Below are 23,934 nucleotides of genomic sequence, written 5' to 3' on the forward strand. Positions count from 1 at the left end.
CTGACTTCCATTAACATATTCAAAGTATGTTTTATGTAGGAAGTTGGATGAAAATGATTTACCAGTTTGTTCCTACTAATTATTGTTGTTGGGTCATCGTGGCAGATATTGCAAATTTACCTTTGGAAACATTTTCTTATAGGATTATAAGCATAGGCTTGTTTTATAATGTAGTGTTTGATTCTAGTACGGCATTCTCATGTATAGTCATATTGTACCCAGAGGGATAGCTTCTGGTGCAGTCTACTAAATTAATCTGGCTATTTTCTGTTCTTTTTTTCTGTAGGAATATCCAACCCTCACCACTTTCTTTGAAGGAGAAATAATTAGTAAAAAACATCCTTTCTTAACACGGAAATGGGATGCAGATGAAGATGTGGACCGTAAACATTGGGTAAATTATGTGCTATAGTTTATTTTAAGCTAATATTGAGCACTTTAGTATCGCACAAACCATACCTCACACACCAAATGCAGTGCGTATGACTTCACCCTTGACATGATGGAAGCAGGTGTTGTAAATCTTGCAGATATTACATCTCTGAGTACCATTTCTGCTATGAAAGAGACTACTATGAACATACCTCACCCTAACATATTGAAGAAGATTCAGAAAACTAAATGTCGGAGCAGATTGTGGCTCACAAATCAGTGTTCGATGGCATATGTTGCTGCAGATACACATGTTGAGCACAGTCCGCTGCCTGGTGTTGGGCTCGGAGTATTACAAGTTGTTTTTCTTCGAGGAAGTCTTTTTTGGTCACGGGACCGAAGGACTCCTCCCTCTTCGGCTCCATTGCACATGGGCGTCGACTCCATCTTAGATTGTTTTTTTCCGCTGTCGGGTTCGGACGTGTTCCTTTTCGCTCCGTGTTTCGGTTCGGAAAGTTAGTCAGAATCTCGGAAGAAAGCGTCGGTATTGTTCCGTTCGGTATCGGGATAGTTAGGTACATCGACACCGATCATCGGAAGACTTTGGGGTAGCTTCGATCCCCCATCGGGGCCTGGTCGGCCCGACCACGTGTGACGCCGAAGCCGATGGAACGGACCCCGTTCCGTTTCTGCCCAAAATGTCACAGTAAGTATCCTTATACAGATCAGCACTTGGTCTGTAACTTGTGCTTGTCCCCCGAGCACAAGGAGGATACCTGTGAGGCCTGTCGAGCCTTCCGGTCCAGAAAAACACTCCGGGACCGAAGAGCCAGGCGTCTACAAATGGCGTCTACGCCGACAAAACAACGTTTCGACGACGAAGAGGAAACATTCTCGGTTCTGGACTCAGAATCCGGAGACTCCGACGTCGAACAACAACAACAAACAGTGAGTAAGACGTCGAAAATAAAGACAATCGAAAAAACAAAAGCCCAGGGGACGCCACTGCCAACAGGCCATGGCTCGACCCATAAAACCGGCGACCCGTCGAAGGCGCCGAAAAAGGGCACGCCCATAGCGAAGACACCCGACTCCGGTCGAGGGACCGCCATGGAGCAACCCCGGAGCCGAGATAGCGGCTCCGAGAAGCAAAAACAAGATGCCGGCACCGAAAAACATCGGCACCGAGACACACTGCCGAAAGCCACAAAAATTCAGTCGGTACCGAAGCCGAAAAAAGATTCTCTCTCGGCGCCGAAAAGTTCCACACCTCCTTCCTACACAGAGGAACAAGGAATAAGTGGCCAGATGCACAGATTTGGACAAGAGCTCCAAAGTGTAGAATCAGACTACACACAAAAGAGACTGTACATCCACCAAGACACAGGGAAGATATCAACCCTTCCCCCAATAATGAGAAAAAGAAGGATCGGATTTCTCAAGGATGACGCACAACCACAAGCCAAAGTGGTTAAAAAAGTCACGCCTCCGCCCTCTCCACCACAACAGGCATCGCCGGCACAAACTCCACCACAAATGCACTCACCAGCGCAAACTACTATAAGTCAAGATAATCCGGATCAAAACGCTTGGGACTTATACGACACCCCAGTGCCGGACAATGATCCCGATTCATACCCCACAAAGCCGTCACCGCCAGAGGACAGTACCTCATACTCGCAACTGGTGGCTAGGGCAGCAGAATTCCACAATGTCCAACTGCATTCCGATCCTATAGAGGATGATTTTTTATTTAACACCCTCTCGGCTACACATAGCCAATATCAATGTCTCCCAATGCTACCAGGGATGTTACGGCACGCAAAACAAATTTTTGAAGAGCCCGTAAAATCAAGAGCCATCACCCCAAGGGTGGATAAGAAATATAAACCACCACCCACAGACCCAGTGTTTATTACTTCGCAGTTACCACCTGACTCCGTAGTAGTAGGGGCAGCTCGCAAAAGAGCAAATTCCCATACATCTGGCGACGCCCCACCTCCGGACAAAGAAAGCCGAAAATTTGATGCGGCAGGAAAAAGAGTCGCATCACAGGCAGCCAACCAATGGCGCATCGCAAATTCTCAAGCGCTGCTAGCCCGATATGACCGCGCACACTGGGATGAGATGCAACTTCTCATAGACCATCTTCCCCAGGAATACCAAAAAAGGCCGCAGCAAATAGTTGAAGAGGGACAAACGATCTCGAACAATCAAATCCGCTCTTCAATGGACGCAGCCGATACTGCAGCAAGAACAGTCAACACTGCTGTCACCATAAGGAGACACGCATGGCTCCGCACTTCAGGGTTCAAACCTGAAATCCAGCAGGCTGTCCTTAATATGCCCTTCAACGAAAAACAACTTTTTGGCCTTGAAGTGGACACAGCCATTGAAAAACTTAAAAAGGACACAGACACGGCCAAAGCCATGGGCGCACTCTACTCCAGCAGAGCAGAGGCTCTTTTAGAAAAACTCCATTTAGAGGGGGGTTTCGTGGCCAACCCACAGACACCACCAGCCAACAAACAAGAACCACACCCTATCAGGGTTCATTCCAAAGGGGAGGTTTCAGGGGATATAGAGGGGGTCAATTCCCAAGGAGTAGGGGAAAATTCCAAACTCCAAAAACACCTCCACCTAAACAGTGACTTTCAAGTCACACAACCCCTTCACTCAACACCAGTGGGGGGAAGACTAAGCCAATTCTACCAATCTTGGCAGCAGATTACAACAGACAATTGGGTACTAGCAATAATCCAACATGGCTATTGCATAGAATTCCACAAATTCCCACCAAACATCCCTCCAAAAACACGCAAAATGTCACTACAACATTTAGAACTTTTAGGACTAGAAGTTCAAGCACTACTGCAAAAGGATGCAATAGAATTAGTACCAGTACAACAAAAAAACACAGGAGTTTACTCCCTGTACTTTCTAATTCCAAAAAAAGACAAAACATTAAGACCAATATTAGATCTCAGGACACTAAATACCTACATCATATCGGACCACTTTCACATGGTCACACTACAAGACATCATTCCACTGCTCAAACAGCAAGATTACATGACCACATTAGACCTAAAAGATGCGTACTTTCATATACCGATACATCCTTCTCACAGAAAGTACCTAAGGTTCGTATTCAAAGGAATACATTACCAATTCAAGGTGTTGCCATTCGGAATAACAACTGCACCAAGAGTATTCACAAAATGTCTAGCAGTAGTAGCAGCACATATCAGGAGACAACAAATACATGTGTTTCCTTACCTAGACGATTGGCTAATCAAGACCAACACAGTAAGAAAGTGCACAAACAACACCACATATGTCATACAAACCCTTCACAAACTGGGTTTCTCCATCAACTATACAAAGTCACACCTCGAACCGTGTCAGACACAACAATATCTAGGGGCAACCATCAACACATCAAAAGGAATTGCCACTCCAAGTCCACAAAGAGTTCAAGCATTCCACAAGGTAATAAGTGCTATGTTTCCAAACCAAAAGATACAAGCAAAATTTGTGCTAAAACTTCTAGGCATGATGTCATCATGCATAGCCATTGTCCCAAACGCAAGACTACACATGCGACCCTTACAACAGTGCCTAGCATCACAATGGTCACAAGCACAGGGTCAACTTCTAGATCTGGTGTTGGTAGACCGCCAAACATACCTCTCGCTTCTATGGTGGAACAGCAACAATTTAAACAAAGGGCGGACATTTCAGGACCCAGTGCCTCAATACGTTATAACAACAGATGCTTCCATGACAGGGTGGGGAGCACACCTCAATCACCACAGCATTCAAGGACAATGGGACGTACACCATACAAAATTTCATATAAATTACCTAGAACTGTTAGCAGTATTTCTAGCGTTAAAAGCCTTTCAACCCATAATAACACACAAATACATTCTTGTCAAAACAGACAACATGACAACAATGTATTATTTAAACAAACAAGGAGGAACACACTCAACACAATTGTGTCTCCTAACACAAAAAATATGGCAGTGGGCGATTCACAACCACATTCGCCTAATAGCACAATTTATTCCAGGGATCCAAAACCAACTAGCAGACAACCTTTCGCGAGATCACCAACAAGTCCACGAATGGGAAATTCACCCCCAAGTTCTGAACAATTACTTTCAAATTTGGGGAACACCCCAGATAGATTTGTTCGCAACAAAAGAAAACGCAAAATGCCAAAACTTCGCATCCAGGTACCCACACCGCGAATCACAAGGCAATGCTCTATGGATGAGTTGGTCAGGGATATTTGCATACGCTTTTCCCCCTCTCCCTCTCCTTCCATATCTAGTAAACAAATTGAGTCAAAACCAACTCAAACTCATACTGATAGCACCCACATGGGCAAGACAACCTTGGTATACAACTCTACTAGACCTTTCACTAGTACCGCATGTCAAACTACCCAACAGACCAGATCTGTTAACACAACACAAACAACAGATCAGGCATCCAAACCCAGCATAATTGAATCTAGCAGTTTGGCTCCTGAAATCCTAGAATTCGGACACTTAGACCTCACACAAGAATGTATGGAGGTCATAAAACAAGCTAGAAAAGCTTCCACTAGACACTGCTATGCATCTAAGTGGAAAAGATTTGTTTGCTACTGCCATACCAAGCAAATCCAACCATTGCATGCCTCTACAAAGGACATAGTGGGATACTTGCTACATTTGCAAAAAGCAACCCTCGCTTTTTCATCTATAAAAATACACCTCGCAGCAATATCTGCTTACCTACAAACTACTCATTCATCGTCTCTATTTAGAATACCAGTTATTAAAGCATTCATGGAAGGGCTAAAAAGAATTATACCACCAAGAACACCACCAGTTCCTTCATGGAACCTTAACATCGTCTTAACAAGACTCATGGGTCCACCTTTTGAACCCATGCATTCCTGTGAAATGCAATATTTAACGTGGAAAGTCGCATTTCTCATTGCAATCACATCCCTCAGAAGAGTAAGTGAAATACAGGCATTTACCATACAAGAACCATTTATTCAAATACACAAAAATAAAATAGTTCTAAGAACAAATCCAAAAGTAATCTCACCATTCCATTTAAATCAAACAGTAGAATTACCAGTGTTCTTCCCACAGCCAGATTCCGTGGCTGAAAGGGCACTACATACATTAGACATCAAAAGAGCACTAATGTACTACATTGACAGAACAAAGTTAATCAGGAAAACAAAACAACTGTTCATAGCTTTTCAAAAACCACACATAGGAAATCCAATCTCTAAACAAGGCATTGCTAGATGGATAGTCAGATGTATTCAAACATGCTATCTTAAAGCCAAGAGAGAATTGCCTATTACACCAAAGGCACACTCAACCAGAAAGAAAGGTGCTACAATGGCCTTTCTAGGAAACATTCCTATGAGCGAAATATGTAAGGCTGCAACCTGGTCTACGCCTCATACATTTACTAAACACTACTGTGTAGATGTACTAAATGCACAACAAGCTACAGTGGGCCAAGCTGTACTAAGAACATTATTCCAAACTACTTCAACTCCTACAGGCTAAACCACCGCTTTTAGGGGAGGTAACTGCTTTATAGTCTATGCTCAACATGTGTATCTGCAGCAACATATGCCATCGAACTGAAAATGTCACTTACCCAGTGTACATCTGTTCGTGGCATTAGTCGCTGCAGATTCACATGTGCCCTCCCGCCTCCCCGGGAAGCCTGTAGCCGTTTAGAAGTAAATCTTAAATCTTAAACATTTGTACATTTGTAAATAATTATTATAAACTTTTTATGTACATACGTATTCACTCCATTGCATGGGCACTATTTATAGCAAACAACTCCAGCCTCACCCTCTGTGGGGAAAACAATCTAAGATGGAGTCGACGCCCATGCGCAATGGAGCCGAAGAGGGAGGAGTCCTTCGGTCCCGTGACCAAAAAAGACTTCTTCAAAGAAAAACAACTTGTAATACTCCGAGCCCAACACCAGGCAGCGGACTGTGCTCAACATGTGAATCTGCAGCGACTAATGCCACGAACAGATGTACACTGGGTAAGTGACATTTTCAATTCAGTCCATCCCGCTGTTCAATTATTGGTTGGGCCGCTGCCTCCCTAGTTTGATTTCCCACCGCACCCCCCTTCAAATTCCCTAAGCACTAACTAATCTGAAAGATATTGCTGCACATTACTTGATGCAGAGCAGTAGTTTATAGACTGCCTCTTGATAGTCTCCTAGCCAGTCAACAATATATCAGTCTGTTTGAGGATAGGTGAGGTGGCCCTCATGTCAGACCTGTTGTCTTGTGTAAAATATTTCTTCGGCCACTTGTTCTTGACACCACATAGAGTTTGGTAGTTTGATGCTCCTCCACTCATTTTGAATTTTACCTTTCATGTTCATGGTGTGGAGGTACAGTGACTGGACTCTCACTGCTTTTTTCTGCTTGTGATTAATGTTCAATATTTTTACGTCTCATTGCAGGGAATTGTTAAACTTTTATTTCTCTTTCCATTTGAAAATTAAGCAAAGATGGAATTATTACCATCCATTTATATGATGCCGTCATCTCTTAATTTGGTTGTCACCTGACAAATGCAGTTATTCCTCATGGTATTCATTTGTTCCAAACCCTAATAGATTTATTGGATACTCCAAGCACAACTGTATTCAAAGCCATTGTCTTTTCAGTGATCCTTTCTCTCCATTTGAAGGAATGCAATTGAGCCAGAGTGTGTCTGACGTGCAGTGTATGTCATGTTCTATTCCCCACCCTGTAGACATGGTTCTGTATGTTGATGGAGAGTTCATGCTTCCTATGTAGTAATGAGATTATGGTTCAGATGGTAGTCTGGGTTCTGGAGTTGGGATGATTTTCTCAGTCTCGTTTGCAGCCTCTTTCTCCACCTTATTCATGAGTTCCCTCCTACCGTCCACCTTTTTATGCTCAGTAAATAATCATTGATTTTCTGCTTATCACGAAAACTTAAGCTTGGAAGTGGCTAAAAGCCAGCATGATGCCTGCTTTTGTGATGGTGAAAAATAACATCCCCATAATCACAGGAGACCATGAAGATTTTAGTCTCCTCTTTTCGGAGGTGACTAAAACATAAAAATTCTCTTTCAGCTTTTGTGCAATAGCTCTCAATTTTTATGTTCTACAGTCAGGACTTAAGTTGCCTCATCATTGTGCTTCAAGGACTCTTCATATCTGCTTGGAGGATATTGCTCTGCCTGTTCATAGGGCCAATACTGGAAACCACCTTAAAGTAAACCTATGCAGAGGATACAGTACATCCATGCACTGCTTTCAGGAAGGTGCTTGTATTCCAGCCTTGTGCCTTATGCCCACTTGCTCTGCTGGCTTCTAGCATTAACCTGGTCATGCATGCCTGCTGGCACACAAGGGCACCCTTCACTGGTGCCTCCGCAGGTGGATGTTGCAACATGGTGGAGTTGTGTAGGACGCTGTAGCCAAACAAGCCTTGTGAGGTTTGGGGGAAAGGGGAGTGGAGAACCTGTCCAGAGGGATATACTTCGAAACCACTTCCGCTGTAACCACAGTAGTGACCAATTACTCCTCTGGAGAGCTCTTCAGGAGGAACTGGAAATCAGTGAACATTTGTCTCCAGCAAAGTAGATCTTGCACATCAATCTGTTGGAACTTTGGGTGAATCGCCTAGCATTCAAGGCTTTTCTCCCTTCCCTTCTTGGTCTTTCAGCCCTCGATCTTGACAGACCATGTGACTACAGTGTAGTATATCAAAAAGCAGATGGGAGTGGGGTCTAAACATCTGTCATGAGGTGCTGGGGCTTTGATCTTGGAAGCAACATGGTATTTGGGTGATAAGGAATCACCGAGACATCTCTATGAACACCAGGGCCAATAAGTTTAGTTGATGGCATCTTACCAGCCATGAGTGACGTCTCCACCTGAAGGTACTTTAGAGCATCTTTAGAGAATGGGACACGCACAAAGGTATCTCTTCGTAACTTGTTCCAGTTAACATCCCCAGAAGTTTTGTGCCCTTCAGGATGCCTATTCTCCCCCTCGTCCACCACCACTCTACTTTACTCTGTCTCCTGGACCAACCGCCTCTTTTCAGATCCCATAGTGTTTTCAGATTCTTGAAGTTTAACAACTGTTTCCTCCTACTCCCTTTGTTATGTCACAGTGGGATCTGAATCTGGGTTTTAACTTAAAGGGGTCTCAGTCTGAGCCCTTACCTTGCTGTTCCTCATGACTTGACTTTAGAGACAGTTTTTCTTCTTGCCATTACATCACCCAGCTGTCTCGGTGAGCGTCAGGCCTCTTCTCTCTCTTTTTTTTATTTTTTATAAACTACTCTCCATCACAACAATGTTGTACTCTGAACCAGAGATGCGTTCCTTCGTTAAGGTGGTCACCCCCTTTTATTTGGGGGCAGGCAATAAAACTTATTTTTCCCCCTTTCCCTTTTTTGTTCCTCGGTCTTTTGAATGCTCCTCACCGATCCCATCCACCTTCACTTCTTGACGGATGGTTTTGGGCCAGATAATAAGATCCCATTAATTATGCTGTAGCACTGTGTTTAACAATCTAATGTCTTTCTCGTCCTGCTAATTCAGGGGCACCAAATGGACATCACTTTTATAGTTGATAAGAAGTTGATGCCCCTGCCATGATGGAAGATATATGGAAGAAGCTTTACCGGACCAGTCTAGCACCCAGTGTGTAGGGTATTGAAGTTGTGAGGAAGCTGCCTGTATTCTTGGGGGATTTAACCCATATCTCTAGACCGTTTGTACTCTGTCAGGTGCACCCCAAGTCCCCTTCCCTTGTGGTGCACACAGCCTCCTGGAAGGCAAAGGGCAGGCATTTCCCCGGCTAAAGAAAATAAAGGATAAAGACCACTGAAAAGCAAGAATCACTGCGTACTGCAACACAGTAGGGATCTCCTGTTTTATAGCTCTTTTGCCACACTAGAATAAGAGCCAGCAGGCTGTGCCGGAAGAACTCTTGAAACGTTCTCCTATTTGCACAGGAAGAGGGTGAAAGATTGCTGTGGGAGGGGGGAGATAGCCATTGCAGATGGCAGCAATTTGGGTGCACATTGGAAGCTGCAGACCTCGCCCCCAGGTGATTCGACATAAGTGGCAACATCTCATAGGCCTACCATTTGCCAATTAGTTGCCGTTTGGACCTTCGGTTGATGAATTGTTAGAAAAACAGCAGACACAGCAAAAGCAGTGAATGTTTTTCAAGCAGATTAGCAGACACAAACCACCCAGCACTTGACTTTGTTCTATCAAACTTCCCAGCCACGGCAGTCCTTTCAGGAAATCTGATAGCAGTTATCGCAAGAGTAATCTCCTTTGGGCCTTCCGTAGCAACAATCCTCTTAAGGCCATAGGTGCCGTAATAAAAAAAGCATATATGCCACCAACCAGTGATCTTTAATCATCATACTGTCCTCAACCCATCCAACACCTTCTGAGTATGTACATCTCTTGACCCGAACACACACACACACACACACACACACACACACACACACACACACACACACACACACACACACACACACACACACACACACACACACACACACACACACACACACACACACACACACACACACACACACACACACACACACCCACACACACACCACACACACCACACACACCACACACACCACACACACCACACACACCACACACACCCCCACACACACACCCCCCCCCCCACACACACCCCCCCCACACACACCCCACACACACACACACCCCCCCCACACACACACCTTAAGTCAGTGAATGCTAACTACTATTGCCCCTGGTTAGTGTTTCAAATTTCACACCACTCCTCAGAATCTGCTGTCCCGCTCCCACAAATCATTAAGGACTACCACAATTGATTGAGATAAAAGTGTCTCTTCTCTAGGATGCAATAGAAACCATGCCGGGTTACCAGCGTGGGCAAGGAATTTACTTTAATTTTGAGTCTCAAAAAGAGCAAAACCTTGCACACATTTTCTTATGCAGAGGACACCCAAATTATCGTGTCTCCCAATGAAAGCCGTAGTTTATCTATTAACTCCTGCCTTACTAAGGTGGTGACTTGGATAAAAAGTAATTTCCAGAAGTTAAATGTGGAATAAGTCCAAAAATTCTAATGGGTGATAATCAGCCACACCTTTGAGTTTCTCACTGCTGTCCTGGTGATCTGGAGGCCACTCCAGCCTGCCTGGGTAGTTAAGAATTTATGCTCCTGGTTGGACAGCAAGCTTCTGAAGGACCAACAAATCACCAAGATAGCCGCCTCCTGTTTCAGCCCCCTGAGATGGCTAAGAAAAAAATCCTTTTGCTCCTTTAACTTTCAGCCCAAAGAATGGTGGTACAGGCACTGATGATCTCTATGCTTGAATACGGTAACATGCTCTTCCTGGGGGCATGGATAGATGCACTCACTCAACTATAAGTAGTTCAGATTGCAGCAGGTCAGCTGTCATCTTCCTAAGCATTCCAGGGGTGTGGAATTTAATAAAATACCTACTTGTCCATGGGACACGTTGCTTCACAAATCTACTTGCCCCGTAAAAAAAAAATCCATTTGTCCCTTTTGGTACCATGTAGTGTGGCAACAAATTATGGCAGCAGTTTCATTATATAGGAGCCCTGATATTAGCCTCTTTGATAGTGCCAGGGCCCATCCTATAGTCGGGTTTAACACTAGCAGTTCCTTTATATTGCTACCTTTCCACAGATCTACCTACTGGGGTTGGAGATAGCAGCAGCTAATAGTTCGAGGACTAGAATGCCCTTGTGTGTCTTTGCAAACCTACTAACTTACATGTTTTAGGGGTTTTCACCAGCTCTTTTCTAATTTTTTACCATACTGAGAAAGGTTGAAGGTTTACTCCCGACATGGGCAGTAGTAACATTTCTTCCACTGTTGGTGGGTGGAAAAAGTGGTTGGAGGGAAAGGGAACTTGTGAACACTCGACAGATTTTCACATATGCAAATCAGCACATGCAGCTCGCTCTAAAATGCAGTTCATAAATATTTTGTAGGAGTACAATTTTCTGGCCTACTTTAGTAAATTGTTGCAAATTTGAGAAGGCTGGAAATCTGCACTAATGCAAGAACGTACACCATGGGTGCACTTTTGTGACTTTCTTTAAGAAATAGGCGCAGAAAGAGGTCTGGTGTTAACAAAGACGTTTTGTTTTTATTAAAATTTAATCCTTTTTTTGTTGTTGTTTTTTTTATCTTTACATCTTTCTCTATCAACTGCCTTCACTGTTAATTACGGCATTCTGCTCTTTCTCAAGGAGAATATCGCCACAAAAAGTAGTTTTGTTCATTGCAAGGAACATTGTGGCAATGTGTTCTGTTTTTGAGAAGAAACATTATTATTATTATTTTTTTTTATTTTATTTTTTTGCCAGGGTTTTTTAGAATGGTGGTCCTGCAGCACCCGCAGCTATAAAGGTGTACAAAACCAAAAGGCTGACCACCGGTGTCAGAACTTTCGGCATTGCCAATGGTTGTTTAGTTTCGTGTTTGCCATAATCCTGTTGACATGTTACCCTGGTATTTCATTGTGAATATTTTTTTGAAATACTAGCACGCATCAACACATTTTACTAAATGATTCTTCAAAGAAATGGTACCTAAAATTTCTCAGTAGTTTTGTAAAACATTTTTTTTCTCAGTTACATTTTTTTGAGCAGTTTAATTTGAAAGCAAAGAATCATCAATCTTGCTTTCAAGATTCTACTAATATCTATGTATAATCAGAGAGCATTGTGGGAATATTATATGTAACCTCATATTATTAAACTTTGCTATCGTATGTATACATTTTCATAATGGAATCACTGTCAGTAGTGCAGTTCCGGGCTTACAACAGTTCCTTAGAGCGCTCCCACTAATAATAAAGGCTTTGCATTAATGAACCATAAATAAAAGTTTGAACATCATTAACATATGAACACAAATACTACCTTAACTGCAGACCATCCCCTTCCCTGATCCATAATGTACTTTAAACAGGCGGATAAAGGGTTTGTGCAGCAGAGGGTTGTGCCTGCTTGTCTCAAGGACAAAACGGACATGTAAGCTTGTTGTCCTTGACCCCAAACAGTATGTCCTGGGGACTATAGGACTTCCACATCCCTGATTCCTCAGTCTCAGTTTTTCTGCAGGACCGACACTGGCTTTTTATCGGTAAGCAAGTCCAATTGAAGGCACTGTGTCTTATGTTGAAAGCTGTCTCTAATTCTGAACCACCTTACCATGGGTCATTGGCGTTGCCCTATTGTCCCAGCTGGTCTCCCATGTCTAGCAATCTGAACTTTGCAGTTGTCCCTGGGTTTTTTTGAGGCATGTTGAAAAGGGCGGGGCTCCTTCGCTCATATGGGCCACAAACTGTAGAATTCTTTGCCTGCCTCGTTTAGATCCTGTAAATTTTTAGCTACGTTTAAGAAACTCATAAAGACTTGGCTTTTTTTTAATCCTTCTACTTCGGTCCTTTCTGTTGTACTAGCGCTAATAATCTGTGAGTGTCCAACTGCTAAATCACATCCACCCATCTCAGAATGACAACAGGTCAGTATGCCATTCTGCTTCTGACAAAGGGGATTCATGTGTTTTCATACCTGGATGGTAAAACGGATGAGTCTGGTGCAATTCCTTACCAAAACGCAACCGAAGATCCTATTTCTCCCTCAATGGGGCTTTACAGTCAATGTCAGTAAATCTTACCTGTGCCCCAAGAGACCCAGGTATACCTGGGAGTCGCACAATTCTGTGACTGGGGAAGCATAACCTGACTTTGAGAGTGATGGCATTTCAGAATCTGCGCTCCCTGTACCAGACATCACTTCCTCTAACCATAAAATTGATGATGTCTCCTCCACCTATATGTATTTCTCTAGTTTTCAATGCTAGGTTATACAGGTTTTATTCACAAAAATGTCTTTCCAAACAGTGGTCACTGTTTAAAGATAGAGTGGATCTAGAATTAGTGGAGCCAGGTGTTCAGTGCAAATTATGTTGGTGGAAGGAGGACGGCTTGTTACTGAGCAGATCCTGTCTCGATCCACAGCCGTAGTGATAAACAAAGGGACATTTTTTTGCAGGTTAGGAGGTTCCATGATGGGCCTTGGCATTCTAGTCAGGAGCTCCTGCACCACATCACCAGGGTGAAGATATGATGTCAAAGAAGCTGCTTCCTCAAGCACTTCAAACCAGACTCGACAATGTGTTCCTTATCTGAACAGACCATATTAGCACCATATATTGTACAATTTATTTTATTTTTTTAAAAGAGGTGTGTGGCACATTCTCCAAAATAGTCTAGGCTGGACAAAGCAGTGTGGCATTTGGTGATCCATGGTCAACACCTGTTAGCTGGCACATCCCAGGGTGAACAGTTATTCTGAATGTAGGAAATCCATGAATTAGATCAGCTCATTTCTCAGTTCTCAACCTCTGCTTTTGCTGATATGGCACCCCAACAGTGGATGTGTTTGCCACCCACAAACATGCAAAATGCTTACATTTCACCTTGAGGCACCTACATTTCCAATCTCACACTACCTCTGATTCAGCATGTGCTGTGCTGCATGTGCTGCAAAAGATCCTTTGGGTGCCGGATGATATTCACGCGCATTTCCCTGATGCGGGATCAACAACCTCGGAGGTGTCCATTCACCCACACGAAAAGCCACAGTGTCAGGGTGAGGTATTGCACCTCAATCCACCCACTTTTAAATGTATGGCCTGAGATCTTACAGTTAAGATATTTGCAGCTCCCCGATGAATGCATGCAAATCCCAAAGGAGGTTAGAAAACTTAAAATATAAACACAGTTCAATGCTGATGTTTTGGCATTTACTCCAAGAACTACAGCCCTTAGGCATCACAGTCCAACACATTGTTTGATACCTACTACACATTGAAAAGGCTGAGCTAGTTTACACTTCCATATGGGTACCCCTAGTAGAACTAGCTTGCAAAACATGTGCATGTCTTCAGAACTCCTGTTAAGGCCTTTGTGCGGGGTCTCATAACAGTAATCCCTCCTAGACGTCCTCAGTTTCTTCCTGGGACCTTAATCTTGGCCTGAGTAGACTTATTGAAGCACCCTTGGAGCCACTGTATTTGTCTTTACACCATGTCCTCCTCTGAAAAGCATTTATTATGACTATCACCTCTGTTTGAAGTTAAGTGAATTTCAAGCCATGTCAGTGGAAGAAGCCTTTATGTAGGTAAACAATGACAACAGTTGTACTATGCACACAAACTTTTTTTTTTGTTGGTCAAAAGTAGTCTTGCAATTCTATGTTAAGCTATCTGTTGACTTACCTCTGTTTTTATCCCTGAGGCACCATCACAAGTGGAAAAAGCTTTCAACTTAGATGGACATCGGGCCATCATGCACCGTGTGGACTCTATTTGCCCATGTGGAAAAACTAACAATTTTTTGTTGCTTTTTCAAAAGTAGTGTTTGGCAGATTTATCTCAAAGGCAGGACTTGGTTCATTGTTAGATGCTTTCAACTTGTTATTGCAATGCTAAATGTACCTTGCCCAACATTGCATGCCGTGGGTAGGACACATTCCTCATGTTTGGGGGAAAAAAGTGGCATTTCCTTGGTTATTTCCCACTAGCAAATATATGTAAGGCAGCTACTTGCATATCTATCCTCATATTCATCAAGTACTATTGTATGGATATTCCTGCCTAGAGGTACAAATCAGGCAGACAACCAATTAAAGATATCTAGTACTGCTTTTCATAAAACCCTCCCACTCATATTTGCTTGTTCTGTGCCTAGACCTTAATCTCTTTCATAATAAAACCTTTGTTTGTTCTCTTTTAGGGAAAGTTCCAGGCCTTTTATCAGTATGCAAAAACATTCAACTCTGATGACTTTGATTACGATGAACTAAAAACTGGGGATTACGTCTTCATGCGGTGGAAGGTAAGTTGGATTTTCAGTTAAATTTTGACCAAATTTTTTGGTTTAATTCACATCTAATTGTGTGAATTTTCAATATTGCCAAATGCAGTCCCTATTTTAGATCTGGATTGACAGTGATCAACAAAAGCAGAACTTTCTGAGCTACTAGTGAGTTGGTTGCTTTGAACACAGGATTTTGTTCCTGTGTTCCATTAAGAGTGATTGTATCCCGTTCCACCCAGAGTGATTGTATTGCACATTTTGGCTTGTGAGAGAGGGTATGCTCCATGCAGCAGGTCTGTGTTGGTTATCTTGGCAAGCCAGTGATCAAGTTCATAAGCCTGTTATATTTTCGATGGCATGTGTAGCTGTAGATACACAAGCTGTGCATAAGATCGCCATCTTTTGTTGGGTTTGGAGTAGTACAACTTGTTTTGTTTGAAGAAAGTTTTCGAGTCACAGGATCGAGTTACTGCTCCTCTCAGTAATGCTGCGCATCGAGTGTAGAAAAAGGAACCTAGAGTTGAATATTAAGGGATACACGTTCATAAGCAATACAGATGACAATAGAAAGACGGAAAAAAACCCATTTTAGACTGTGGAGCCGAGAACACTGAGCAAGAGGAACACAGATCCGAACCCAATGGCGGAGAAAAACATTCTAGCAAAGGACTCGATGCCCATGTGCAGTATTGCTGAGAGGAGGAGTCACTTGATCTCATGACTCTAAAACTTTGTTCGAACAAAAACAAGTTGTACTACTCCGAACCCAACACTAGATGGCGAGCTTATGCACAGCATGTGAGTCTACAGCACCACATGCCACGAACAGATGTCTACTGGTAAGTAACATTTTCCATAATTTATATTTTTAATTTGAATAAGGTTAAACATTTGATATAGACAGCAGGCTTGACATTTGTGAACATGTTAAAGTCCATAGGCACATTTAACAGTTGATTGTTATTAAGCAGGCTCCAAACCCGCTGAGAGGTATTTTCTTACATGGAATCTCATAGATTACAGTGGTAGACACGAATTTTGGTGCTAGTTACCCTTTCTGCCAAACCATTTTCTTTCAGTACTCAAAGGCAATGCATGTGCTCAAGCTGTTTCCCTCCAAATACACGCCCCCATGCATGCACTCAGTGTTACTCCTTCCCTTCTTTCTCCTTCATGTGCAGCCTAGGCTGTTTAAAGCATTCCCCCTACCCCCTGTCTGTTACTTCCTCCACCCTACCCTTTATTTTTTATTCTTGTCCACTGCGTGTTGCTTCCTCTGCACCTCCATTGCTTTCGTTGGTCCGCCACACCACGCAGCCCACAATTACATTCTTATATTTTACGTTTTTTGGATGGCCTGACAGCTGTCAATTGCTGCTATGCTGCTCTACCCTCAAACAAGATTGTGGGTAGCAATATTTCACTTGGATCAGATAGGTGCATGCAAGCGTGGTGACAATAAGTTATGCATGCACATGATGCGCTCATTCTTGTGTAGTGTCATTGTGCCTTTGATCCACATGGTGCCTGCCTTCTTGAATCCAAAAAAAAAACCAAATGTTGGTCACCTCATTCCATAGGCTCTACGTGACATCAAACATTCACTGCATATATCACACCCTTTTTTATAAAGCTGTACAGCCTAACAGCCTATTGACTTTGCCAGAGCTTCTGCTTATTCCAATTCATAGTAACTTTATTATTTATTTTATATTTAAAAATTTTTTTTTTTTTTACAATGAGCCGCTTTTGCACTGCTGGTTGTTATTGTACCAGTCAAATGTGATCCTTTGTGTGAAGGAGTAAAATACTTTAAAAAGTGGCATTTATTGTGCAATCTTACCTGAATGTTTTAATCATTTGTCTTTGTTGTGCTATTTTAATCTATATTTATGTTTAACTTCTGTAGGAGCAATTCTTAGTTCCCGATCACACCATCAAAGACATCAGTGGGGCGTCATTTGCTGGTTTCTACTACATTTGCTTCCAGAAATCTGCAGCGTCCATAGAAGGCTATTACTACCACAGGAGCTCGGAATGGTATAGAATTGGAAGTTTTTCTTATTTTATTGGTTATTTTTGTCTATATAACACCAGAGAACGTACAGTTTGATGAAGGCGTTGCTCTTATATGAACACTATTATAGCACATAGCTTTGCATCAAGGAGCACTTGCTCAACCAGTCATAATTCAGTAGCAGGCATTGTTGGTAAGATTATACCTGACAAAGGGTAATAAAGTGCCCATGGATATTTGCTTTCCGCAAATACTTTGCATAGATGAACCTGCTGTGTAAATAATCAGTATTTAAGGTAACAACTTTCTGATGCATTACAGCCTGCTTGCTAACAACTGACTGATACACCTCTTTTATAGCACAGAACACTTTTTAAAATAATTCTTGAAAATTCAATAATAAAATGAAAGCTGACTTTTCTAAATTTGTTCTACCCAATAAGGGTGGTTCATTTACTGTGTGGCAGTTTTTGAAACCGAAGATACAATAATTCTACGTAAATATTGTATACCCTCTCACTCTGCTGTCTTTACTCAGAGGTCTAGACGGTACCACCTTGTTAGGTTGTTTTTGAACCAGCGCTGATGAATTTCCACTTGTGGTAAACTATTGCTTCTTTAAAAACCAAACCACCTAAAAGGGACTTTCAGCATGCCCATTACCTACCATTGGTCAGATTCATTGTATCTTCTGTGTACAAGTCATGTGTGCCTGTAGATACACTTGCTGTGCTTACTCCTGCCATCTTGTGTTGGGCCCAGATGTGTGCATGTTATTCGCCTTCAAGGAATTCTTTAGAGTCACAAGGTACTGTGACACCTTCTCTTGGCAATAATGTGCATGGTCATGAACTTCATTGTTGGATTGCCTTCTTTCGGCTATCAGTTTCGGACCTCTGCTCCGAGTCAACACCTTCGTTGTGCTCTTTCCAATTCATATTGTTGCTTCGCAACATGAGTGTTATACTTTGATCATGTCTGTCACGGATCGATGTCTGATTACTTCACGCAAGCAAGGTCCCAGCCGACCGCAGCCAGTCAGGGCTATTCCAATCTCTCAGTTGTATCTCTCCACATGCCTCAACGTTGTTGGAACGAATGCTATTTTGATATTGTCTTCGCTGCCACCCGAACCTATCCTCATCACTTCTGCAGTATGTGCTGTTTGCTGGAAAACAGCAAGGCTGCCTGCGATGCCTGCCACTCCTTCTGCTCTAGTGAGACTCTTCATGACTTAAGATGTTACGTATAGGTGGAGGAGACACCCCAGACTTCTTTTTTTTTTTTTTTCTTCCCTGGAGAAAGTTCTGGCTCCGCCCTGGAGATTGAGGACCTTCCATCAGCTCAGTAAGGCACCCCCACCCCCTTGGCACCGCACTCACCCTGAGCAGCTGATAGCCAAAATGCACTTAGATACTCTGGAACACCAGAAACGGGCTTTCGGACTGCCACTGCCTTCGAGCCATTCTAGCTATTGAAAACAACTTCAGATGCCCCACCCAGCTCAGCACCAAAGAAGCATTCAAGGATGACCACATTGTCACTGGTCACCCCTACATTAAGCTGACCATCTGCACCAACGAACCTCTGCATCAAAACCAAAGGCACACTTTATAACTTTGGCGTCGACTAGTAAGTTTCGCCCTGGTGCGGTCGAGGCAGTTCTCCATAAGATGCTGGAACAGGACATGGCAAAATCACCCAGTCGCCCATCCTCACACGTGCTGCATCCGTGCCCACCCTTCGGGTCCTGCTGTTCCACACTCAAATATAGCTGTCCTTTAAAGATGCCTTAAACATTTAATTTTCTGCAAAACAAAGCAGGAAATCGGCTAATGCTACTGGGCACCTATCCAATGCACCATCATCACCTCATCCATCAGCTCAGCCATCGCTTCTCAAGGGGACCCTCTTGACTTCACACCTCAGAGGTCTTCACACTCCGATACGGGAAAGGGTGTAGAGGGGATGATGACGCATTTGACTCCCCCACAGGGTGACCATTGGGACTCTATGAAGTAGACCCCCAACTTTACACTGCCTGTCCCACCCCTCCAGATCATTCCACATTCTTTCAGGAACTCTTTTTGAAAGATTCCTCCTTTCACATGGTGGAGCTCCACACTGAACCCTAAGAGGAGGAATTCCGCTTTGAAACCCTCTCCTCTACTCACAGCTTCACTCAGTACCTCTCCATGCACCAGGGCATGCCTCGCACCCCTGATGTTTTTAAAAGACCGTGTCTGGGCTGGGATTAGAACACCTAAACATGGATTTAATTTTTTTTTACTGTGTCCCCTTTATGACTCCCTCGTCCCCCAATTTATGTTCGCCGCCAGCTTCCACCCGATTCTCTGGTAATCGCCACTGCCCATAAGCGAGCCATTTCTCAGGCCAGAGGGAATGCTTTGCCACCAGATAAAGATGCAAATGCATAGATGTGGCAGGGAAGCAGTGGCTGTGCAATCTGCTGTCCACCGGCATATTGCTAATTATCTTTCGTGCAAGATATGATCGTGCCCATTGGGACGACATGGACATCCCTCCATAACCTGAAAAGGATAGAAAACAAGGTTTCTGAGGGCAAGCTTATCTCAAACACCTCTGTTTGCTGTGCCCTAATGCTGCCGACACCACTGCAAGAGTGGTACATTTTAGCATTCTGCTCCACAGGCACTTGTGGCTCTGTACCGCTGGCTTTAAGCTGGAAGTTAAGCAGAACCTGCTGGACATGAACTTCAATGGTGAGCACCTCTTTGGTCCACAAGTGGGCAATGCTTTAGAAAAAATTAAAGGATACGGAGACCAGCAAAGCACCTAAAAGGATACATCCCTTTAGCATTTTCACATGATCCTTCAGGGTGTCATTATATTCTCCAGCAAGATGACTTTATGACTGTACTTGACCTAAAGAATGCCTATTTCCACATATTGATACACCCAGCTCTTTGCTGGTATCTCAGATTTGTGGTCAGTGGAAGACATTACCAGTTCAAAGCGCTCCCCTTTGGGAGTCACTAGTGCACCTCAGATGTTAACCAAATGCCTTGCGGTGGTGGCTGCACAACTGCGCTCTGCAATGTGGTCTCTGCTATCCCACAGCATTTGGCACTGTGCTCTCTGCTACAAAATTAATTTGTTACCTGAGTACCTTATTGAAGATGGACAATGATTTTGCCAACCTCTGCAGGATGTGGCAACACGTTTACAAGTGGGAACTACACCCGCAGGTCCTCTTCCTCTGTTACTTTCACAGATGGGGTTTCCCTCAGATCAACCTGTTGGCAACAGCAGAAAATGCCAAATGCTCAAACTTCGCCACTCAGTTCCAACACCCGCATTCCAGCAGCAATGCATTGTGGATGAATGGGTCAGGGATGTACTTTTTCTCTTCTTCAATTTGTGGCTTGGAGGCTTTTGCAGGCATCCTCCAGCTCATCTTGGTGACACCCATGTGTGCCTGCCAGCCCTGTCTCACAACTGCTCGAAAGCTCAACACTCACTGGTTCTGTATGAGAGACTTCCCAATAAGCTGGACTTTCTCAGGTGGAACCATGTAGTAATTGGGCACCAGGTCCCTCAACCTTGCGATCTGGCCCCTGAGGTAGAATTTGGATACCTTAATCTTCCACTTGAATGCCCGAGAGTTCTCTAGTAATCTGGCAGACCTACCACCTATGGCTGCTGTGCAGCCAGATGGAAGAGCTTTGCCTAGTACTGTCACTCTAAACAAATTGGTTACTTACTTTACTTAAAAGTTTCTGGGCTGTCTTTTACCTTCATACAAATACATCTAGCAGCCATGGCTGCTTACCTTCAGAATAGACTACACATCTCCCTTCAGGATACTGGTCATTAAATCTTTCATGGAGGGTCTTAAAAGGGTCAATCCTACCCAACTCTCACCAGCACCCTCCGGGAATCTCAACATTTTACTTGCGCGACTCAAGGGTTCTCCAGAATACCCCCTCCACACCTGCCCCCTTCAGTTCCTCTCTCGGAAGGTGACATTTTAAGTGCAGTCACCTCACTCGGGTACCTGTGAGCTTCTGGCATTAATTGTGGAAGAACCATTCTTTTAAGTACATTGAGATGGGGTTGTCCTCACCAAACCCAAATTCCCTCCCTAAGGCTGTCTCTTGCTGCCACTTTAATCAATCAGTTGACCTTACTGTTTTTGTTTCCCCACGACCTGATTCAGTTGCAGAACGAGTTCTCCAAACTTTGGATGTAAAATGAGCCCTTATGTCCTACATAGATAGAACCAAACCATTCAGAAAAACACAAATAATGTTTGTTGCTTTCTCCGAATCCCACAAAGGAAAAGCTCTGTCCAAGTCAGGCATTGCAGAATGGATGGTTAAATGCATCCAGACATGCTATGCTGAAGCCAAAGAGACTCTACTCACTACTTTTCTGGGTAATATCCCAGAAGCTGATATACTTGAAGCATCTACCTGGTTCACACCACATACTTTCACAAAACATTACTGTGTGGGTGTTCTAGCCTGCCAATAGGCTAATGTTGGCCTGGCAGTTCTTCCATGCCTTTGGTCTGCTGCAACACCCACAGACTAGCCACCACGTTTTGGGAGGACTACTTTACATTCTATGTACATCAAGTGTATCTACAGCCACACATACCTCAAAAGGAAAAACTTTGTTGCAAGTAGTGCTGTAGGTAGACATGTGACCACCCTCCTCCCAGGACAACCTTGACCGTTAGTCTCTTACTTTCTCCTTTTCCTCTTATGCATGGGCATCTCTTTACATATCAATTCGCTTTAAATTCTAATTTCACCTCTTGTGTGGGAAAACAAAGTATCAAAAGAGTCGATGACCACGTGAATTATTGCCGAAAAGAGGAGTTGCAGTACCTCATAACTCTAAAAACTCCTTCAAAGAACAACTTGCACACATCCAGGCCCAACACTACAATGCAGGAGCATGCACATGCATGTGAAACTACAGCACTACATGCCACTAACAGATGCCCACAGGGTACTTAAAGTTTTTCTTTTCTTCCTTTTTGTTGGTGAGCGCACGTTTGCTTCACTTCACCTTTATTTTTTTGTGGTGGGAGTGGAGGGGGTTTATTCCCTGGAGCATGGACCAAAGTACAGATTAACATATTAATTGGTGTTGTTCTCGCTGCATGTGCTTGGCTTGCCGTCATACTTGATTTTATTGTGCGTTTTTATCTTTGTAAACGTACTGATGTTTTTCTATTTAGTTTTTTTTTTTTTATGCCTTTTTTTTTTTTTGTTTTTTTTTGTCTTTGGCTCATCGCTTCCTTTGGTTGTTATTTGGTTTCCATATTTTTCAAAACGTAACTTTCCGTTAAGCTGCTTTTCTCCAGCCATTCTGGTCTGAGTTGCAGAACAACACAATATGAATTATTACATTTAAATAAAGTTACCAGATTACCCACAACTCAAGTGCTACCTGCCCTGAAAAGCATTACTTTACTCAAATTCACTAAAACATACTCTGTTCTCCATCGTCCGGCCACGATCTTCAGGGGGAAAGGGAAGGAGCAGCTCTAGTGCACACATTTGAAGTACAACATACCTGATTTAAGTTTACTTTCCATCCGATTTTATTGGAAATTGAAACCATACTTTGTCTATTTACCTATGGGTGTTGGTTGTATGTGTGTGTGCCAGTGTATGGAGTACAGTAATATTGCAACACATGTTTGCATGTAGTCTTGAAAAGCCTCCACAGTATTCCTAAAAACCCTGCATGAAAACTAACCCTGAAATAACTTTTCAATTGTCAACTCTATTTTTTTTTTCTTTTTTTTTTTTTTTTCTTCTTTTAAACGACTTACCTTTGTGCCTTCTAGCTCGCGGAGCACAGCCTACTCTGTAACAATTGTGCTCCCCTTAATCCCTATTATTGTATCTCTAATTCCTCACACCTGGGTACAAAGACCACCACTTCTTCTTTAAAGATCATGCCCCGGAAACCTAACAATAGCTAATCGCCCGTAGCTCATCTACTGCCAGCCAATGCATGAATCCACTTATAGCTCCTCTGCCACTAAAAATCACACTTAACTCCTGTCTACTTTATATAAACTAGAGTAAATGCATTGCACAGTTTCTTTATGAGCAGAAGACCAATCCCAAAACAAAAAAACAAAACACAAAAACTACTAACCCTGGGTTCTGAAGCAGCATTCAGCCCTTTGTAAAGTGATACAATACTACTTCAGGAGTCGCAGGTGGTATAAAAATGCAATTACAATACAACATATAACACCCCCTCCACCCCACCTCATACTAATGCCATAACACTCAGGGTTTGGGCAGTCGATGGTAGACTGCAGAATAATTTCCTTATACTGCTTGATACTTTCACACTCGGATAAAACAAAAGTGGTATGGGTGGTGTTGATCACCTAGAACAATCATACTTTACTAGTTCACAGTAACACGCCAACCATTGCCTTCTGAACATGCATGAAATAATTGAAGAGATCTGCCACATGCTTCTGACCAAGGGGGTGTCTTTAATTTAGCCCACAACTGTGGGTTCCAACTA

General features: G+C 43.1%; 1 protein-coding gene across 1 annotated transcript in view; it reads left to right on the forward strand.

Moving 5' to 3' along the window:
• GID4 (GID complex subunit 4 homolog) overlaps positions 1-23,934 on the forward strand; it is an 82,361-nt gene that overhangs the window by 22,097 nt on the left and 36,330 nt on the right. Inside the window, exons 3-5 of the mRNA XM_069210092.1 lie at positions 287-394; positions 15,285-15,386; positions 17,278-17,408. Coding sequence (XP_069066193.1) covers positions 287-394; positions 15,285-15,386; positions 17,278-17,408 — 341 coding nt within the window. The remainder of the gene's footprint in view (positions 1-286; positions 395-15,284; positions 15,387-17,277; positions 17,409-23,934) is intronic.

This window comes from Pleurodeles waltl, chromosome 10 (assembly GCF_031143425.1).
Source record: "Pleurodeles waltl isolate 20211129_DDA chromosome 10, aPleWal1.hap1.20221129, whole genome shotgun sequence".
In the NCBI taxonomy this organism is placed as follows: domain Eukaryota; kingdom Metazoa; phylum Chordata; class Amphibia; order Caudata; family Salamandridae; genus Pleurodeles; species Pleurodeles waltl.